The sequence below is a fragment of the Mandrillus leucophaeus genome, unplaced genomic scaffold, assembly GCF_000951045.1.
Source record: "Mandrillus leucophaeus isolate KB7577 unplaced genomic scaffold, Mleu.le_1.0 Scaffold8, whole genome shotgun sequence".
In the NCBI taxonomy this organism is placed as follows: Eukaryota; Metazoa; Chordata; class Mammalia; order Primates; family Cercopithecidae; genus Mandrillus; species Mandrillus leucophaeus.
The window spans coordinates 1,361,426-1,379,241 of record NW_012108696.1 but is presented as its reverse complement, the minus strand read 5'-3'; the positions used below and the strand labels follow the sequence as shown (position 1 = coordinate 1,379,241).

The 17,816-nt window shown below is 58.0% G+C and overlaps 1 protein-coding gene across 1 annotated transcript in view; it reads right to left on the bottom strand.

Moving 5' to 3' along the window:
• Positions 1–16,347, bottom strand: part of PIAS4 (protein inhibitor of activated STAT, 4) — a 30,476-nt gene extending 14,129 nt beyond the window's left edge. The window contains exons 1-4 of the mRNA XM_011967350.1: positions 16,059–16,347; positions 13,660–14,086; positions 3,395–3,479; positions 46–87 (exon numbers count right to left, since the gene is read on the bottom strand). Coding sequence (XP_011822740.1) covers positions 46–87; positions 3,395–3,479; positions 13,660–14,086; positions 16,059–16,142 — 638 coding nt within the window. The 5' untranslated portion in view covers positions 16,143–16,347. The remainder of the gene's footprint in view (positions 1–45; positions 88–3,394; positions 3,480–13,659; positions 14,087–16,058) is intronic.
• Between the last annotated feature and the right edge of the window lie 1,469 nt (positions 16,348–17,816).

Genomic DNA, 17,816 nt, shown 5'->3' with positions numbered 1-17,816 from the left:
TGGCCGGGGGTTCAGCCCTGGGGTCGTGGGCACACCTGGGCATACCTCAGGACGACCTGCACGGCTTTAACTCCGGGCTGCAGTTCTCTGTGGGTGTGGAGCAAACCAGAGGAAAGGAAAGGAGAGTGGAGTGAGGAAGGCACAACCTCAGCCTGCCCCACAAGGTGGAGACCGCCACCCCACAAGGCTCCCTCCCCTAGAGCTGGGAAACTGAGGCCCAGGACTCTTTTGTGCAGGCCAGGTGAGACAGGAGTGGCTGTGGGGTCAGGAGAGGGGCTGGCCTCCCTGAAAATGCAAGAGAATCGACCGCAAAACCCTGAACCAGAGAGGGCAGCCAGGTGCCTCTCACTGCGAGGAAACAGCTAAAACGTGCATGCTGGAATGTAGCAGCCAGCTCACAATGGCAAGAAAATGCCCAGTCTGCGAGGCCGAGGCTGGCGGAGCTCTTGAGCCCAGGAATTTGAGACCAGCCTGGGCAACATGGTGAAACTGTCTCTACAAAAAATACAAAAAATTATCCGGGCATGGTGGTGCACACCTGTGGTCCCGGCTGCTTGGAGGCTGAGGCAGGAGGATCGTCTGAACCCGTGGAGGCGGAGGCTGCAGTGAGCTATGATTGCACCACTGCACGCCAGCCTGGGTAACAAAGAGAAACACTCTCCAAATTAAAAAAAAACAAAAAAAACCCAGTTAACACCTGAGAATAAACTTTAATAAGAAACACCACCAGGAGAAGAGCTAAAGTCTCTCCACCCAAAGACGCATCCCTGCATGTTCACAGCAGAAATGACCACGACAGCCACAAAGTAGCGGCAGCCTGAGTGTTCTTCCACAGACGGAAGGACCAATACACACGGCACGTGACCCAGCCACGGAAAGGAGCCAGGCTGACCCGGGCCTCAGCACAGGTGTACCGTGAGGACGTCCCGCCCAGTGAGAGATGCCAGACACAAAAGGACACACAGGGCAGGTGGCTCACGCCAGTAACCCCAACACTTTGGGGGGCGGAGGTGGGTGGGTCACCTGAGGTCAGGGGTTCCAGACCAACCTGGGCAACATGATGAAACCTCGTCTTTACTAAAAATACAAACATCAGCTGAATGCGGTGGTACATGCCTGTAATCCTAGCTACTCAGGAGTCTGAGGCAAGAGAATCACTTGAACCTGGGAGGCGGAGGTTGCAGTGAGCTGAGATCGCGACACTGCACTCCAGCTTGGACAACAGAGTGAGATTCCGTCTCAAATAATAATCATTTAAAAAAGCCACAGTGTGTGACTCCACTTCTACGAAATGTCTAGGACAAGCCCATTTACGGAGATAGGAGGGGATGCGTGGGGGCCAGCGGATGAAAGGTGGTGGCTGATGGGGACGGACACAATTGCTCCGAGACTAGGCAGTGGTGGGAGCTGCACTACCTATTGATCCACGAGAACCCACTCAATGACACACTTAAAAACTGCGTATTCTATGGCATGCAAATCATATCTCAACGTTAAGAAATACAAATGCGGGTCGGGCACGGTGGTTCATGCCTGTAATCCCAGCACTTTGGGAGGCAGAGGCGGGTGGATCACGAGGTCAAGAGATCGAGATCATCCTGGCCAACATGGTGAAACCCTGTCTCTACTAAAAATACAAAAATTAGCCAGGCATGGTGGCACATGCCTGTAGTCCCAGCTACTCGCGAGGCGGAGTCAGGAGAAGAATATCGCTTGAACCCAGGAGGCGGAGCTTGCAGTGAGCCGAGATCGCGCCACTGCACTCCAGCCTGGCGACAGAGCGACTCCGTCTCAAAAAAAGAAAAAAAAAGAAAAGGAAATGTCCAGAAGCTTTCTGAGAAGAAACCCAAACTGATTTTTTTATACTGTGTGGCTGGCTCGAGCACCCCGTAGCAGGGACGCAGTGCGGGTGGAGCTGTGTGGACCCAGGTTCACAGACAACGAAGAGGAGGAAGGTGACATCACCACCTTGGGTCACCCAGGCAGAGAGGCCTCCGTGGCCAAGCCTGGCTCAGCTGGTTCTGAACCCTTACTAGGTGTGAGGGCCAGGCTGGGAGGCCCCGGGAACCTGGCCCCACAGCAAGTAGAGGCGGTGGGTCTGAAGCAGCTGGGCATGAGAAGCTGGGCATCAAATGGGGGCGCCCAGCCCAGCCCTGCCACGGACTCAGGGGTGACCTGGGCAAAAGGCCTCCCCTGTCCTGAGGGTCCAGCACCCACCATGAGGCTGCCCCGGCAGGAATCTGTCTCAGCTGGAGGCAGGACAGCCTTAGAGAGACTGAGGGAGGAGCAGGGCACAGGGCAGCCACATTGGCCCCTCACCTGCTAGAGCTCAACCGTCCTCATCTGAGGGCGGGGACACCACGCAGTGTCTGGGGACATCCGAGGGAACGATCCCACCTCACTATCCACGGTGCGCAGGGGTAAACCCTGTGTTCATTATCTGGGAAAAAACCTGACTTTGGCCGGGCGCGGTGGTTCACGCCTGTAATTCCAGCACTCTGGGAGGCTGAGGTGGGTGAATCACCTGAGTCAGGAGTTCGAGACCAGCCTGACCAACATGGCAAAACCCCATTTCTACTAAAAATACAAGAACAGCTGGGCGAGGTAGCAGGCGCCTGTAATCCCAGCTACCTGGGAGGTTGAGGCAGGAGAACCGCTTGAATACGGGAGGTGGAAGTTGCAGGAAGCCAAGATCGTGCCACTGCACTCCAGCCTGGGCAACAAGAGTGAAACTCAGTCTCAAAAACAAACAAAACAAAACACCTAACTTCCTGCTCATGCTGGACACCAGAATAAATTCCGGATAAGGCGGGCAGTGTAAACCAGGCACCCCAGCTCCCGGGATTCACCTCCTCTCTCCCCCTCCAACTCAGGGTGTGGATTTCAATGTGCGCAGCCTTCTGGGACCTCAGCAGGGCAGAGGATTATGGGACGCAGAGTCTCTTGGGGGTACGTGGAATCCAATAACCCAGGGAGGTCTCACCCGTGTTATCCTGCCCCAGGGGACACTGGACAACGTTTGGGGACATCTGTGGCTGTCACAACATGGGTGTGCTCTCGGCATGGAGTGGGTGGAGGCGAGGAATGCTACTCAGCACCCTGCAGCGCCCAGGATGGTCCCACATGCAGAGGGCAAGACCGTGTTAAAAGGTGACAGACAGTCAGTCCGCCTCTCTCTAGCGGGCTGCAGGGTACAGGCAGTGAGCACACAGTCCAGCAGGTGAGACTCAGGATGGGGTTTTCTGGAAGGCAGCGAACCCGGCCACTGCCTTGCAGCACGGTTCTGGACTGAGCCCGAGCCGGGCCTGCAGTGGGCGTGGCTGCCGGCTCTTCCAGTGAGCCCAGGAGAAAGCGGGCGGGCGGCAGGGCACGGGGCTGGGGGGGAGCCGCGCACCTGGAGTTCCGGATCAACTCCACCTGTCTTGGCGTCAACGCGAAGATGCACGGGCTCTCCTGAAGCTTCTCGTTGTTCTGTGGGACTGAAGACAAACACAGGGTCATGGGCATGTCTGGTCCCTGGCAGGTCCCCCGAGCCCAGTCGCTTTTCCCGGCCTTCTCCTCTTCAGATCAGGAAACAGGAAATGGGAAGCTGGCGGGACAGATATGTGGGGCAGAGGTGGGGGCCGCCCAGGGAGGAGGATGAGGGAGGAGAATGAGGGAGGACTCCCGCCCATCCCCTTCTCGGGGCCACTCACCACGGCCCGTGTCCTGTTGAGGGCCACTCAGAGAGCCAGTGCCCTTTGCAGCCCATGGGATGCAGGCGTCTATTTAGCAAGGCTGAAAAATGCCCAGCTGCCTGGGGGGAGAGCTGGACCCAGCCAGGCCTGCAGGACCTGCCATCCCTCCTCCCTCCTAAGTACAAAATGGACCCGGCCCTTGCTCTCCTCGTGCTTGCAAGGTGGCCATGGCGTCACATGGACAGAGGTGGCGCCGGAGGTACTGACGGGATGAAGGCCATGGCGCTCACAAGCCTGGGCCCTACCCTATTACTTACAACTGAACTGACAAGCAGAGGCGCAGTCAGAAAACACTGTTCTTTCTGTTTGTTTGTTTTGTTTTTGAGATGGAGTCTCACCCTGTCGCCCAGGCTGGAGTACAATGGCATGATCTCGGCTCACTGCAACCTCCGTCTCCCAGGTTCAAGCAATTCTCCTGTCTCAGCCTCCCGAACAGCCACCACGCCTGGCTAATTATTGTATTTTTAGTAGAAATCGGATTTCACCATGTTGGCCAGGCTCATTTCAAATTCGTGACTTCAGGTGATCTGCCCACCTCAACCTCTCAAAATGCTGGGATTACAGACGTGAGCCATTGCGCTCGGCCAGCCCCATCTTTTTTTTTTTTTTTTTGAGACTTTGTTTCACCCTTGTCACCCAGGCTGGAGTGCAATGGCATCATCTCGGCTCACCACAACCTCTGCCTCGTGGGTTCAAACGATCCTCTTGCCTCAGCCTCCCAAAGCAGCTGGGATTACAGGTATGAGCCACCACGCCCAGCTAATTTTGTATTTTTAGCAGAGACAGGGTTTCTCCATGTTGGTCAGGCTGGTCTTGAACTCCCAACCTCAGATGATCTGCCCGCCTTGGTCTCCCAAAGTGCTGGGATTACAGGCATGAGCCACTGCACCTGGCTGCCCCATCTCTTAAAAAAAAAAACAGCATGGTGTGGCGTCTCAAAAAAAAAAAAAAAAATTAGCCAGGCGTGGTTCAGGCACCTGTAATCCCAGCTACTTGGGAGGCTGAGGCAGGAGAACTGCTTGAAGCTGGGAGGTGGAGGTTGCAGTGAGTGGAGATCACACTACTGCCTGGGCGACAGAGCGAGACTGTTTTCAAAAAAACCCCCAAAACACAAAAACAAAAACAAACGAACGAAACTCTAGCTGAACAACAAAAAGACAGTGAGAACACAAACTACCCATATCAGAAATGAAAGAGAACCACAGTACAGACCCTACCGCTTTTTGGTCCAACAGGGGAAGAAAAGGTGTACCTTCATGCCAATGAATCTGACAACTCAGTGACAAATTCTTCCAAAGATGCACATTACCAAAACGGGTACCAACAGATACAGGAAGTTTGAAAAGTTTGTTACCTGTTAAGGAATTTGGATCCATAATTAAAACCTTTTCTGAAAACTGCAGGTCCAGGTCGGGCGCGGTGGCTCACGCCTGTAATCCCAGCACTTCAGGGGCTGAGGTGGGCGGATCGCTTGAGCCCAGGAGTTTGAGGCCAGCCTGGGCAACATAGTGAGACCCTGTCTCCACAAAAATTTTTTAAATTAGCCAGGTGTGGAGGTGCGCACCACCTGTAGTCCCAGCTACCTTGGAGGCTGAGGCAGGAGGATCGCTTGAGCCCAGGAGGTGGAGGCTGCAGTGAGCCGTGATCGCACCACTGCACTCCAGCCTGGGCAACAGAACCAGACCCCATCTCAAAAAAAAAAAAAAGAAAAAGAAAAAGAAAACTGCAGGTCCATATTGGTGAATTCTATAAAACATTTTGGAAAGAAACCACATAAACTGTACGTAAACTCTTTCAAACAACAGAGAAGGAAAGAATACTACCTATTTTACAAGGCCAGCATAACTCTGATACCAAAACCTCACAACACGGCGTCAAGGAAGGAAAATTACCAATAAATGCCCCTCACGAACACAGATGTAAAATCCTCCACAAAATATCAGCCAGTATTTCAGGTCCCTGCGATTTGTGTGAGAAATCTAAGACTGGTATAAATCCTCTCTACACACACAGGCCAGGCGCAGTGGCTCATGCCTGGAATCCCAGCACTGTGGAGGCCAAGGCGGGTGGATCGCTTGAGGTCAGGAGTTCAAGACCAGCCTGGACAATATGGTAACCCCATCTCTACTAAAAATACAAAAATTAGCCAGGCATGGTGACACACGCCTGTAATCCCAGCTACTCGGGAGGCTAAGGAGAATCGCTTAAACCCAGGAGGCGGAGGTTGCAGTGAATCGAGACTGGGTCACTGCACTCCAGCCTGGGTGACAGAGTGCGGCTCCGTATCAATAAAATAAAATGAGATAAAATAAAGTAAAATATCTCTCTACACATCCACTAGCATGGCTAAAATGAAAAGACTGGCAACTCTACGAGGTGGCGAGGGTGTAGAGCAAACTCTCTGCTGGTGGGGTTATAAGACAATACAATCACTTTGGGAAACTGCCCTTATAAAGGTAAGCACAGACCTACCCCAGCACCCAGGAATCCCACTCAAGGTATTTTCCTTCAGTAAATGGAAACATGCATTCAGAGACTGGCAGGCCGGGTACGGCGGCTCATGCCTGTAATCCCAGCACTTTAGGAGGCCAAGGTAGGAGGATCGCTTTAGCACAGTAGTTGGAGACTAGCCTGGGTAACATAGTGAGACCTTGTCTCTAAAAAACCGTTTTTAAATGAGCCTGAGCCAGGTGTGCTGGTGTGCAGCTGTCATCCCTGTGGCGCAGGAGGCTGAGGAGGGAAGATTGCTTGGGTTCAGAAGTGCGAGACCAGCCTGGGCAACACAGCAAGACTGTGTCTACATTAAAAAACATACTTAGACGTAAATCAAAAACGCTGAGCGGCATGCATGCCCTGCCATCGCTTGTGTAATGAAAACGGAGGGAAGGAATCTGAGTAAATGCCTATTTGTCTATAAGTGTAAAAAAATATCGGAGGAGCGTGGGGGAGAGAGAATCTGGCCACAATGGCTGCCTTGGAGTGGCCGGGAGACAAGATGACGGGCAAGCCCTTCAGAACAAGGATGGCGAACTGCCCTGGTAAAGGCTGGAATTCATCAGCTTCGCAGGCCACACTGTCTGTGTTATGAGCAGAGACTGCCCGCTCCTGGAAAGGTGCTCCCAGGACGGCAGTGCACACAGCAGTGTGGCCTGCACCTATGACAAGGGCCTTTACAAGAACCGGAGCCGTGGCATCGGACCTCAACTGCCAGCACCGTCTTGGAACTTTCTCAATTAAAACCCACGAGAACAGGTAACGATGTAAAAAGTACATCTGCTTTAGGCTCAGAAGCTCAGACTGCCGGCTGGGTGTGGTGGCTCACGGGAAGCCCAGCTACTCGGGAAGCTAAGGCAGAATGGCGTGAACCCAGGAGGCGGAGCTCGCAGTGAGCCGAGGTTGTGCCACTGCACTCCAGCCTGGGCCACAGAGCAAGACTCTGTCTCAAAAAAAAAAAAAAAAAAAAAAAAAAGAAGCCAGACTGCCTGGGCTCAGATCCCAGCCCTGCCAGGGCCTTTGTGGCCTGAGCCTGCACCGGCCCATGCTGACCCGTTTCTGCGGGAACCGGTGCCGGGTCTGTGGCTGGCCCTCAGGAAGAGGGTGCTACCGCAGCAGTGGCGTTGCCACAAGGGCCACAGTGCCACAGCCTGTTCCCGTTTATGTGCTGAGGGCACAGCCAGTCTCTGCAGAGGTGATGGGCTGTGGATGCCCAGCTGGGCCCCTGAGGAAGGCCGCCTAATTGGGAGGGTGGGGCACACAGGCCACCTGTAGACGCGCCCAGATCTGCCCCAAGCGCTGGGGAGCAATGGTTCGGGGCAGGGAGGCCTCACAGGAGCCGACACCTGAGCTGGGCCTTGAGCTTCCAGGCTGGGTCAGAGGTGAAAACACGGACACTCCATCCCTCAGTGTCTCAGGAGGAATTAGGGGAGGAGGGTGGGTCCCCAATAAGCAGCAAGTCCATGCCCGGGGCAGAAAGGGCCCAGTCATTGAAGACCAAAACTCTGGGGTCCCTGCCCTGGGAGGCTCCCTCTGGGGGAGGCCAGGCTGTGCTTCTCTGCTGGGGACCCGGGAGATGCCCTGTGCTCTGACTGCTCTGCTGTGCCACTCGCCCCAGGCCGCTCACGGATCCCCCCAAACACCTGGCCCCCCTCTGCTGGGGAAGGGGCTGTGGCTGGCCCTCAGGAAGAGGGGCTACCGCAAACCTTCTCTTCTGCCCTCGGGGTCAGCTGTTTGGGGCCAGAAACCCAGGTGGCATCCACGCAGCCCCTGTCTCTGCTTCCTGCAAACATCCACTCCCCCAGCCAGTCCTGTCAGTTCTGCTTTCAAATGCCACCCGACGCGGACACCTGCCCCCAGCTCTGCTGGTCGCAGCAGCCAGAGCCTGCTCCCTGGGCTGGCTCTGCAGGAGACCCCTGGCCCTCAGCACCCCTGTTCAGGGCCACACCCACCCTGGCACACACACGGCCACCACCCTGGCCTCCTGCCTGGGCCCTACCAGCCATGCTGCCTCAGGGACTCTGCACACGCCATTCCCTCTTCTGGAACCTTCCTCTCCTGACCAGCCTCATGGCCCTATATTTGTCTTTGCACAAATGTAACCAGAAGCAAAGGCTTCCCTGAGTACCTCATTTAAAAACTGCACCCCCCGCCCCGCTTTTCTCCAAACCTTCTCCCTCCAAGGATCGACTCAGTTTCCCTGCATCACTCTGCTGCTCCTTCTTGTTGGGCCACTGAAGCATGAAGTTCCCCGAGGGGGAGACGGTTTCGTGGACTGCCCGGCACCCACGGGCCACAGGACCAAGGCACAGGCGCTGCTGAACCAGATGCACCTTTGTGGCCAGGTGCAAGGCTGGGCCCTGCCAGGCAGAGCTGGTTCTGGGATGAGGTGCTCAGCCAGGCCCTCCAGCCCGGGCATGCAAAGCAGCCCATGGGCCCAATCCGAGAGCCCAACAAGAAGGGCCCAGCCGCTGGCTCCACCCAAGGCTGCCAGGGAGCCTCGCGAGATGCTGCTGACATGAATATTTAACGCCAGGAGCAGATGCTCACAGCATGGGGGGGTGGTTATAAAACAGCAGCCAGGACAGCCACACGCTCCTACAATCACACAGGCAAAGGGGGAAGGCGGCAAGCACGGCCCGCTGCGCTGAGGCGGCCCACTCGGGCAGCAGGGCGCCAGCCGGGCTGCTCTGCTGTTGACTCCAGTTTTCTAGGACAGGCGCATCATTGTGCAAGTGTAAATAGAAATGAAACACGGGGCGATTTTAAAAGGCTGATCGGGGCCGGGCGCGGTGGCTCACGCCTGTAATCCCAGCACTTCTGGGAGGCTGAGGCGGGCGGATCACGAGGTCAGGAGATAGAGACCATCGTGGCTAACACAGTGAAACCCCGTCTCTACCGAAAAATACAAAAAACTAGCCGGGCGCGGTGGCGGGCGCCTGCAGTCCCAGCTACTCGGGAGGCTGAGGCAGGAGAATGGCCTGAACCCGGGAGGCGGAGCTTGCAGTGAGCCAAGATCCGGCCACTGCACTCTAGGCTGGGCGACAGAGCAAGACTCTACCTCAAAAATAAAAAAATTTAAAAAAAGCTGATCAGATGGGACCATTCCGCCTCCAGCTGGTCCATGTGCTGGCCCCCTCCTCCAGGCTGTCCCCTCCCCAGCACATACAAGTTCTCTAACTCCCAGCCCCGCCCTGTCCAGCTAAAAGCTACCAGCACCAATTCTCCACCCCAGGTCCCCCAGATCAAGAGTAGAGGCAGCACAGTCAGGTATGAGGGACACAGGGGGCACTGTCCTGGAGGGGTGGGGAACAGGTGCCCCGGCTAGGCACAGGGGGCGGTGCTGACAGCTCCATCCATCAGTGAGAACATTCACAGGCTGCCATGGGAGGGGGACCAGTGGGCAGGAAGCAGAGCAGGAGACTGTGGCTGGCGGGCAGGTGGGGGAGCTGGGCTGGGCAAGGCAGGGGCCACAGGGGATAGGAGAAGGACCAGTGGGATGTGGGGGTGGCTGCCAGCAGTCCCCTAGCTGGTAGCGGTGGGCCCATCCCTCCTCCTCAACCAGAAGGCCAGGACCTGGGGCAGAGCTGGCAGAGTCCCCTTGTTCCCCAATCATAGGCATGGGAAGTGCCAGCAGGCCGAGTGGGTCAGACTACCCCAAACATGGGACAGTGACACAGGATGCCCCGTGCCCCCCCAGGCTCCCAGTGTGCAGACGGACAGATGGTGGGCCTGGGCGGGCAGCAGGCCTGCCTGTGGAAGGCAGGTGGCCACTTGCCTCCTGCACCTCTCAGTTTCCTCACTGACCCCCAAAATCATACCAGAACCTCAGGGGCGCTGCAGCCCTTGGGGAAAGGAGGGTAGTTTTCAACCTTCCCTGGACCCACCATTCTTGGGTTCCAGCCTCTGCCGCCTGCGCCCAGGCTGCTGCGTCCCTCCTCCTGGGCACACCACACTCTGGCCACAATGGACTCCATTCAGCCCTGTGAATGAGCCCTCTCTGGCCATCGGCCTCTGCCCTCACTGCCCTCTGCCTGGAGTACACTCCCCTGCCCCCCATCTCTGCCTGGAGTACACTCCTCTGCCCCCTCCTCTCTGCCTGGCTTCTTGGGAGTCACCCTCAGGTCTGGACTGCAAGCTGCTGCCTCCAGGAAACCTTCCTGACTGCTACCTCCTCACAAATGTAGAGTGAATGGCTCCCGCTGCCGACAGCAGCCCCTGAAAGCCCTCTGCCTGCCACAAGACGCTCACCACCTGGCACTTCTGTGTGGCACCTGAGCAGGGACCATGCTACCTTGCTGTGGCCTGGGCAATGCTCGCCCAAGGGCTTCAGAGACTGAAGGGCACATGTGCCTATACACAGCACATGCCTGACTGGCAGCTCTTGGCTAGTGCCAGGGCTTCCTGCCTCTGGGGGCGTCTGAAGCCGTGGCGACAGGGGCTCCACTCTGCACAGCAGGCGGGCAAGCAGGCAGATTCCTCGGGGTGCCCGCTGGAGGAGCAGCTCTGTGCCCGGCCAGTGTGTGCCTTCCTTCCGCTCCACATCTCCTGACAGCCTCTCTTCCCATGTACCCTGACAGGAGGGTCAGGACCCCTAGTCGGACTCCCCAGGTGGTGCGGGCTGGGAAGGGGTGGGGCGGGCTTCCTTGCTGAGAGGCAGGACAGGGTCCCTAGTCTTCACGAGGTCCAGGTCAGAGCCTCCGCTCAGAGGCAGGACCTAGTTGGCTCAGAATAAGGGAAGGCAGGCCGCTGTGTGACCTTGGGCCATTCTCCGCACTGTTCTGGGCGCCAGCCCCGTCCCCACACACAGTACCTCCCATTGGAGCCGATCATCTGTGGCCTGAGGCCCCCGTAGCCTGCTCTGCAGCTCTGTCACCCCCTCCCCCAGCCCAGCATTCCGCGCCACGTGATTTATGGCTCCTGTCCGCCTGGCGCAGTCTCCATCCTGGAGCCGGCCGGCGGCTATTCCGGGGAAAAGGACCAGAGCAGTGGGCCTCACGCTGGCCGGTGGGTCACAGCCAGAGGCGGGGGCAAGGGGGAAGCCAGTGGAACTGGGTCCTCCTGAGGCGGCCCCCCGCAAGGCCAGCACCACAGAGTGCACCCTGGGGAGGGACACAGCCCAGGATCGGGGTGGAGGGATGGCATCTCAGGCCCTGAAACCAAGGGGAGCACTGCTTTGGGGCCAGGGTCTATGCTCCAGGAAACCTCTAAGGACCCAGGCATTCCCCGGGGGGGGGTCCCCCAAGAGCATGGGAATCCAGGAAAGGGGGTTCACCTGGCGGCCTAGGATGGAGAGGGAGCCCGTGGGAAGGAGAGGTAGGGTGGGGTTGGCCTCTTTGTTCTGAGCCGCCAGCAGAGTCATACTGGTGTAGACAGGGGAGCTGGCTCTCCCGGAGATCAGGTGACCGGGGTCCCTGGGGGCTCAGGGCACAACGATGCATTGTGGGATGGAGCTACTGGTCCCCGTGCAGGAAGGAAGACGGTCAGCCCCGTCCCCCGCCCTGGACCAAGCCTGCCCTGCCGCTCCCGGGAAAGCCCAGCCTCCCTGTGATGCAGGTCCTTCCCAAGGCCCAAGCTTCAGAGATAGCCGACTCTGCCCAAGAACCCGCCAGGGGGAACTGCTTCCCTCATGAGGCAGCAAAGGCCGGGAAAGTCAGGCCAAGGCCCCGAGTCCCCCAGGACAGGTGCTGCTGGGCCAACCTGCTCCCCAGGAGGCTGCCGCTAGACACCTCCTGCAAAAGAAAAAAGGTGGAGGCGGAGCCTCACTTGGAAGGCGGAGCCTCAGGCTGGAGGGAGGAGCCTCACTGTCTCAGGAACCACTGGCAGCATCTTCCTACCTCCTCCACCTCCTCCATCCTCACTTGGAAGCCCAGCCCCTCCAACCTAACCTCACAAAGTCCCAGGGCTGTAGGTGGGAGGGGAATGGCGGCCAGTTCCCCTTCCCCACACCCTCATTGACCCTGCCTCCCGGGGCAGGGGAGCGGGGCCAGCTGGCACCCAGTGGACTGAAGCGTGCCAGAGAGGAGCCCTCAGGCCACAGCAGGGACCAGGCAGGTCGCTGGGTCAGCAGGGTGGGAGGGGGCGTGCAGAGGCTTCCTGAACCTCGCGGCCTTGGTCCCGTTCCCTGCTGCGTGTCCATGCCTGGTGCCCATCACGCACCCACCCAGCGGGCACTCCCACGTTTACTGCACTCCGACGTTTACTGCGTGACATTTACGGCGAAGGAAAGAGTGGGGGCAGGGGAAGGAAGGTAGGAAGAAGAGACCTCCAGGCACACAGAGGACCTGGTAAAATCTGAGCGCCTCGGGGCACAGGTCCGCAAAAGGTCCAGGATGTTCTGCTCCCTAACTGGGAGTCCCAGAGGCTGCACTCTCCCTGCCCTGGAGGCTGGGGCTGCTCTGGCCTCCCTGGCCCTGAGCTCAGGGCTATGGTTGAGGCAGAGACCGGGCTTGATACCCACCTGCAGCCTGAATGGTCACGGCTGCTGGGAGGCGCCAGGGGCCTGTCCACACTGCTGCGGGCTGCGAGGTCCTGACACACAGTTCCTGCTCAGTCAGTGCTTGCAGACAAAGACATGAGAGAGAGAAGCGTGGAGCCCAGCACCTCTCCTCTGCCTGGGATCGCCCTGAGCCCCCAGCACGCCTGGTGCACACAGCCTGGCAGTGACCTGAGCCCGCTGACCAAGGCCATACCTGCAGGCTGCCAACGAGGAACCAGAGCCTGGGGGAAGGAGGGAAGGCCGATGCCACTGACCAGCCCCCTTTCCATGGGGAATAAGCAGGGAAACCAGGTTCCCAGGTGACCCTGGTCACCCTTGGCCCTGGCAGTCACAGCCTGGTGTGGTCCCTGCCTGCGCCACAGAGTCTGTGAGCAATGGACTCCATGGGGGAGACGGCAAGACGTGTCTGAGGCTGGGTCATAAAAAGGGCTCCAGCTCCCAGCTGGACGTACACGCTCGCTACCCTAGGGTGAGGGAGCCACCAGGCTGAGGAAGCCCAGGCAGCCCGTGCAGGAGGCTGCACAGTGAGGACCTGGGGACGACGGCCAAAAGCCGGTGAGGAGCTGCGGCCTGCCAGCCACCACACGAGGAAGTGGCTGCTCCAGCCCTGGTCGAGCCTCCGGATGAGGTGGCTCCAGCCTGACTGAGCCTCATGAGAGCCCCTGAGCCCCAACGCCCCGCAACGCGGCTCGCGGGTTCCTGAGAGCTAACAGACGCCCACTGCTCCATTTCAGGGTAACTTGTAACACAGCAAGGGGTGACCAATATCAAAGATGGTCCCTTTGCTTCCAGGGAAGGACAGCCCTGGCCACCGTGGCTCCCGCCCTGGCCGCGCCAGAGAACATCACCAAAGGTGGGCTGCGTGGCTGGGCTGGGCGACAGGGCCTAGGCGAGGCCTCCCGTCGCAGCCTCCCCGGGGCGGCCACTCACCTAACTCGGTGGGCTTCAGCAGCTCATCCAGCATGTTAAAGAAGGGCAGCTTCACCAGGCGGACTTCTGGCTTAAGGGTCTTGGCGGGCAACCGTCCCAGTCCGTTTAAGTACTTCCCGTAGAGCACGGGGTAGTCAATATTGGGGCCTGCCAGCGGAGTCCTGGGCACAGCGCCGGCCCGGTCGTAGGTGGAGTGCATGGTCAGGGGGTCCAGGGGCCGGTGTGGCTGCTGGGCAGGCTCCGAGTTCTTCTTGGCGTAGCGGGTCTCGTACAGCTCCTTGATCTTTTTGAACAACTCGGGGCTACAGTCAAACTGCACCAGCTGGAGGGCCCTGGTGACGAGCTCGTGCTTCAGTCCGCTCTTACTCCGGCCCACGAAACCCAGGAGCATCTGAAGGTCGGAGACTCGAAAACTCATCACCATGTTCTGAGGAGGAGCAAGCACACACAACTCAGAGGGCAGAGCTGCGAGGCAGGGGACTCCGCAGAGGCCAGGCCCTGAGGCGGGGGCCGTGAGAGACACCCACTCGCCAGGAAGCGCCAGCCTTGGCTGGGGCTGGTGGAGTGCCCTGCCCCTACGGTGCCCCCTCCCAGCAAAGCCCTGCCCCCTCCCTCCTCCTCATCAAACTTTCCCCAGCATCGCCAACGCAGCAAAAGCGCCTCTGACTAGGCCCCCCTTCTATTTTAGGTTCTCTTTCCCTGTCTTCAGCCTGAAAGCATCCCCAGGACAGGAACTGGGAATCCTGCTTTACTTGTAAACGGCCTCTGCCAGTGCCTTGCCAACAAATACCAAGTGCCTCTCTGACCCTCAGTCTCTTCGTCGGGAGGATAATGACATAAAGCACTGGCTGGGTGGGCACTCAACCCTTGTCAGCCACAGACATGTTTTCCCTTCGGTCTCGCCAACGGTAGCCACAGTTTACTTAGCACTAATCACCTGCCGGGAACCGAGTCGGTCATGTGATTACATATTTAACTCTGATCCTTAAAACACCCCTGCTAGGCTGGTGTGTGAGCTCTGTCACAAAAGAAGAACTGTCGGCTCAGAGGTGGCAGTGCCAAGATTCAAACCCAGACCTGGCTCTGAAGCCAGAGGCGGTCCCTGCTGCCACACTCTCCTCCGGACAGCAACACAGGGCCGGGCCTGTGGGGGCCTCCGAAACGTCTACCCATCATTCCAGCAGGGTTTCGTCCCCTCGGCCCTGTGGACGCTGGGGCCGTCCCGGGCACTGTGGGGTGCTAAACACCCACAGTTCATGACAACCAAATACATCTCCAGACATCGCCCTGAGTCCCTGGGGGACTGGTCCGAGGGGAAGGCAGCAGCCACAGGGGCTGTTGCGGGACCTGGACCAAAGTGATGAATGAGGCTTGGCAGAACCTGGCCCTCATCCCCCGACAGTGCCTCTCCAGCGAAATCAAACCAAACAACAGAGCCCAGCTGACCCTAGCGTTTGATGTGGGGTAGCCTGGCAGTGGCCTCCCCTCCATGAAGGGTAGGACCATGAAAGGGAAAGAGGGCTCAACAGGCTGCAGAAGCCAGGTGTCCTCGAGGGATGGGCTGGCAGGGTTTCGGGGCCACCCACCCTCAGCCCTGAAGCTGGCCTGGGATGAATGAGATGTGGTGGGAAAGAGAAACTTCCAGGAGGAATGGAGAAAAAGCTCAAGTGTCAAGGGTGGTAAGGAAAGCTGGCAGGCACCCGAAGAAATCGATAAATCATTCAAACTCCACTCGAAAGACCCTGAGGGTCAAAGCCAGAGGCAGTCCCACTGGAGTGTCTACACTGCGGCCTCCGTGCCAGGAAGCGCTGGGGTTTCCAGCTCCCGGCTGCCCCAGGGTGAGGCCAGGAGCCTAGCCGCCCATTTCAGCACCAAGGCTGCAGCAGCCGGGGCTGCTGGCGGGGTCCTCGTCTGTCAACTCTGATTCCTTCCAGCTGTACCAGGCCGGGATCCTGCTGGAGACGGAGAGGCTGTCCCGGCTCAAAACGACAGGGACGCACGTGTGGGTGGCCCAGTCCTGCCCTAAGAGCCTCGGGAGAAGCCTCTTCCCATATCAGGGCTGCGTGGCCCCGTGACGGTGAAGAACCGGGATGCCAGCGTCTGCTCCCTGCCAGGCACCAGCGAGGCCTATGTCGCTAATTTCACAATGACCACACCCATCGTATAGGTGAGGAAACCGAGGCTCACAGAGAGAAGTGGCTGGCCCAGAGCCTCCCTAGTACATGCATGGGACTGGCATCGGCCCCTCGGCCCCTGGGCTCCCCAGGGTGTTCCCGTCCACTGCCGGGGACCCTCACTCACCAGCACACTGGCTATGGGGACCTGCGTGGTCTGCTGGGCCTCAGTCAGTGATGCTTTGAAAACACAAATGCCTCACCTCCCTTGGCCTGACTTCCTACCTTGCGCAGAAAACAAAAAGGCTTGCGGACAAGATGTTTCTTCTGGAAGTGGCCCAAGGCCTTAGCAGGGAGAGACGATGTCATGTGGACAGTTCACACTGGCCGCCTGGTCGAAGGCAGGTGGGCTCAGGAACCTGCTGACATCCTGGCACCCTGGGAGCCTCCACCCCGCCCAGGCTGGACAGTGGATCCCCACCTCCCACTTCCCGGAGCACACCCCTTAGGCGGCCATATGTTCACGACTCAGATTTCCCGGCAGCTGCCACCTCAGAGGAGCCTGCCCTTGACACTGGAGGGAATGCGGGGGGAACAAGCATTCAGGAAGAAGCCCCAAATGCCCCAGGATCACTTCCTGCCCTGGCTCTGAGCTGACCTGCCTGCCGTCAGAGCTGTGTTTATAAACAGCGCCAGGCCCCGGCAGCTTCCAGAGTTTCAACTCCAGGCTTGCCTGGAAGTCGCGTGGGGAGACATCAGCCGAGACACAGCAGCTGCGCTGAACCTTTCCTCTAGCACAGGCCCCTCGGAGCACTGGGGGAAGCTCAGGAGGGCGCCTCTTTCCAGGAAAGTGGAGATGTGTGCTGCGGACTATTTCAGGGAGCTCACAGACACCCCTGCCCCAAACCTGCCTCCAGGTCTCAAGCTGAGAGTCTCAGATTTCAAAGTTCACCAACAAGCCCCCAACATTCGTCCCTCCGAGCAGTCTGTGATGCACCCCAAAAGACAGAATCTGCAGCCATGAATATGACAGGCTGGGGAAGGCCCCTGTAAAAAAGAGGATGTTTCAATGACATTTAAGGTACTTAGAGGCGTAGCAACGGACTCAAGAAGAAAGAAAGCTCCCCGGGGTGCAGGCCCCCTTGAATGGAAGCTCACGGTTTAGAGAACCTGAAAGAAGGATCAACTTGATTTAATTGAGGTGGGGGGACCCAGTCACCAGAGGGTCAAGGAAAGTTCATCAGATCATATTTCAAGGCCTGGATGGTACAAAAGAGTGCAGACCCTGCCCTCAGCCAGGGTGGGGGTGGGGAGTCCAGGGTCACAGCTCCAAGTCCAGAAAGGAGGTTACATTTCAGGACTCCAGGGCACTTCAAGCCCAGAGCCTGCCACCTCGGGTTTACAGAGTTCAGGCCTCCACATCTCCAGGGCGAGTCTCCACTTTTCAAAACTCTAGAGAGGGACAGAAGTGTGTGCGGGGCGGGGGAGAGGGGCAGAGTTGGAAGGCAAAGAGGTGTATGCTGTAATCACAGAGCCCTGAGCGCTGTGTTTTCAGATCCCAGTGGGTAATGTGAGAGGACTGAGAAGAAAATATGTACAGGTCAGGACTGTGGGGAGGGAAGACGTGAAGGGGGATGGGGGAGGGAGAGGTACCCTAACCTCCCTGGAAGCCGTGGTTTTGCGGGCACTTCTAAGGGTTTTAGACCCTCAGCTTTAGGCAGGCACCTACAAGAAGGTACATCCCCTGGAATGCGGATACTCGGAGCTCAATCCTAGGATTAAAATGGGTTCCAAGCTAGGAGATGGTATCTATGGGACATGGGACCTGCACAGGATCCGTAGTATAAAAGAGTAGCAGCAGAAGTTATTCTAAAGAGGCCAATCTTGGACCCAGTGGGGACCCTCCAGAGATCAACATAAGAGAATAGGCAAAAAGACAGGAGACCTTAAAAACCAAAGCTGGGGTGCATAAAGATTCTGGGGGCTGTGTAGGGAGGGAGGGTGTCTGACCTAAAAAGTAGACTCGCTCAAGAACAGAAAATA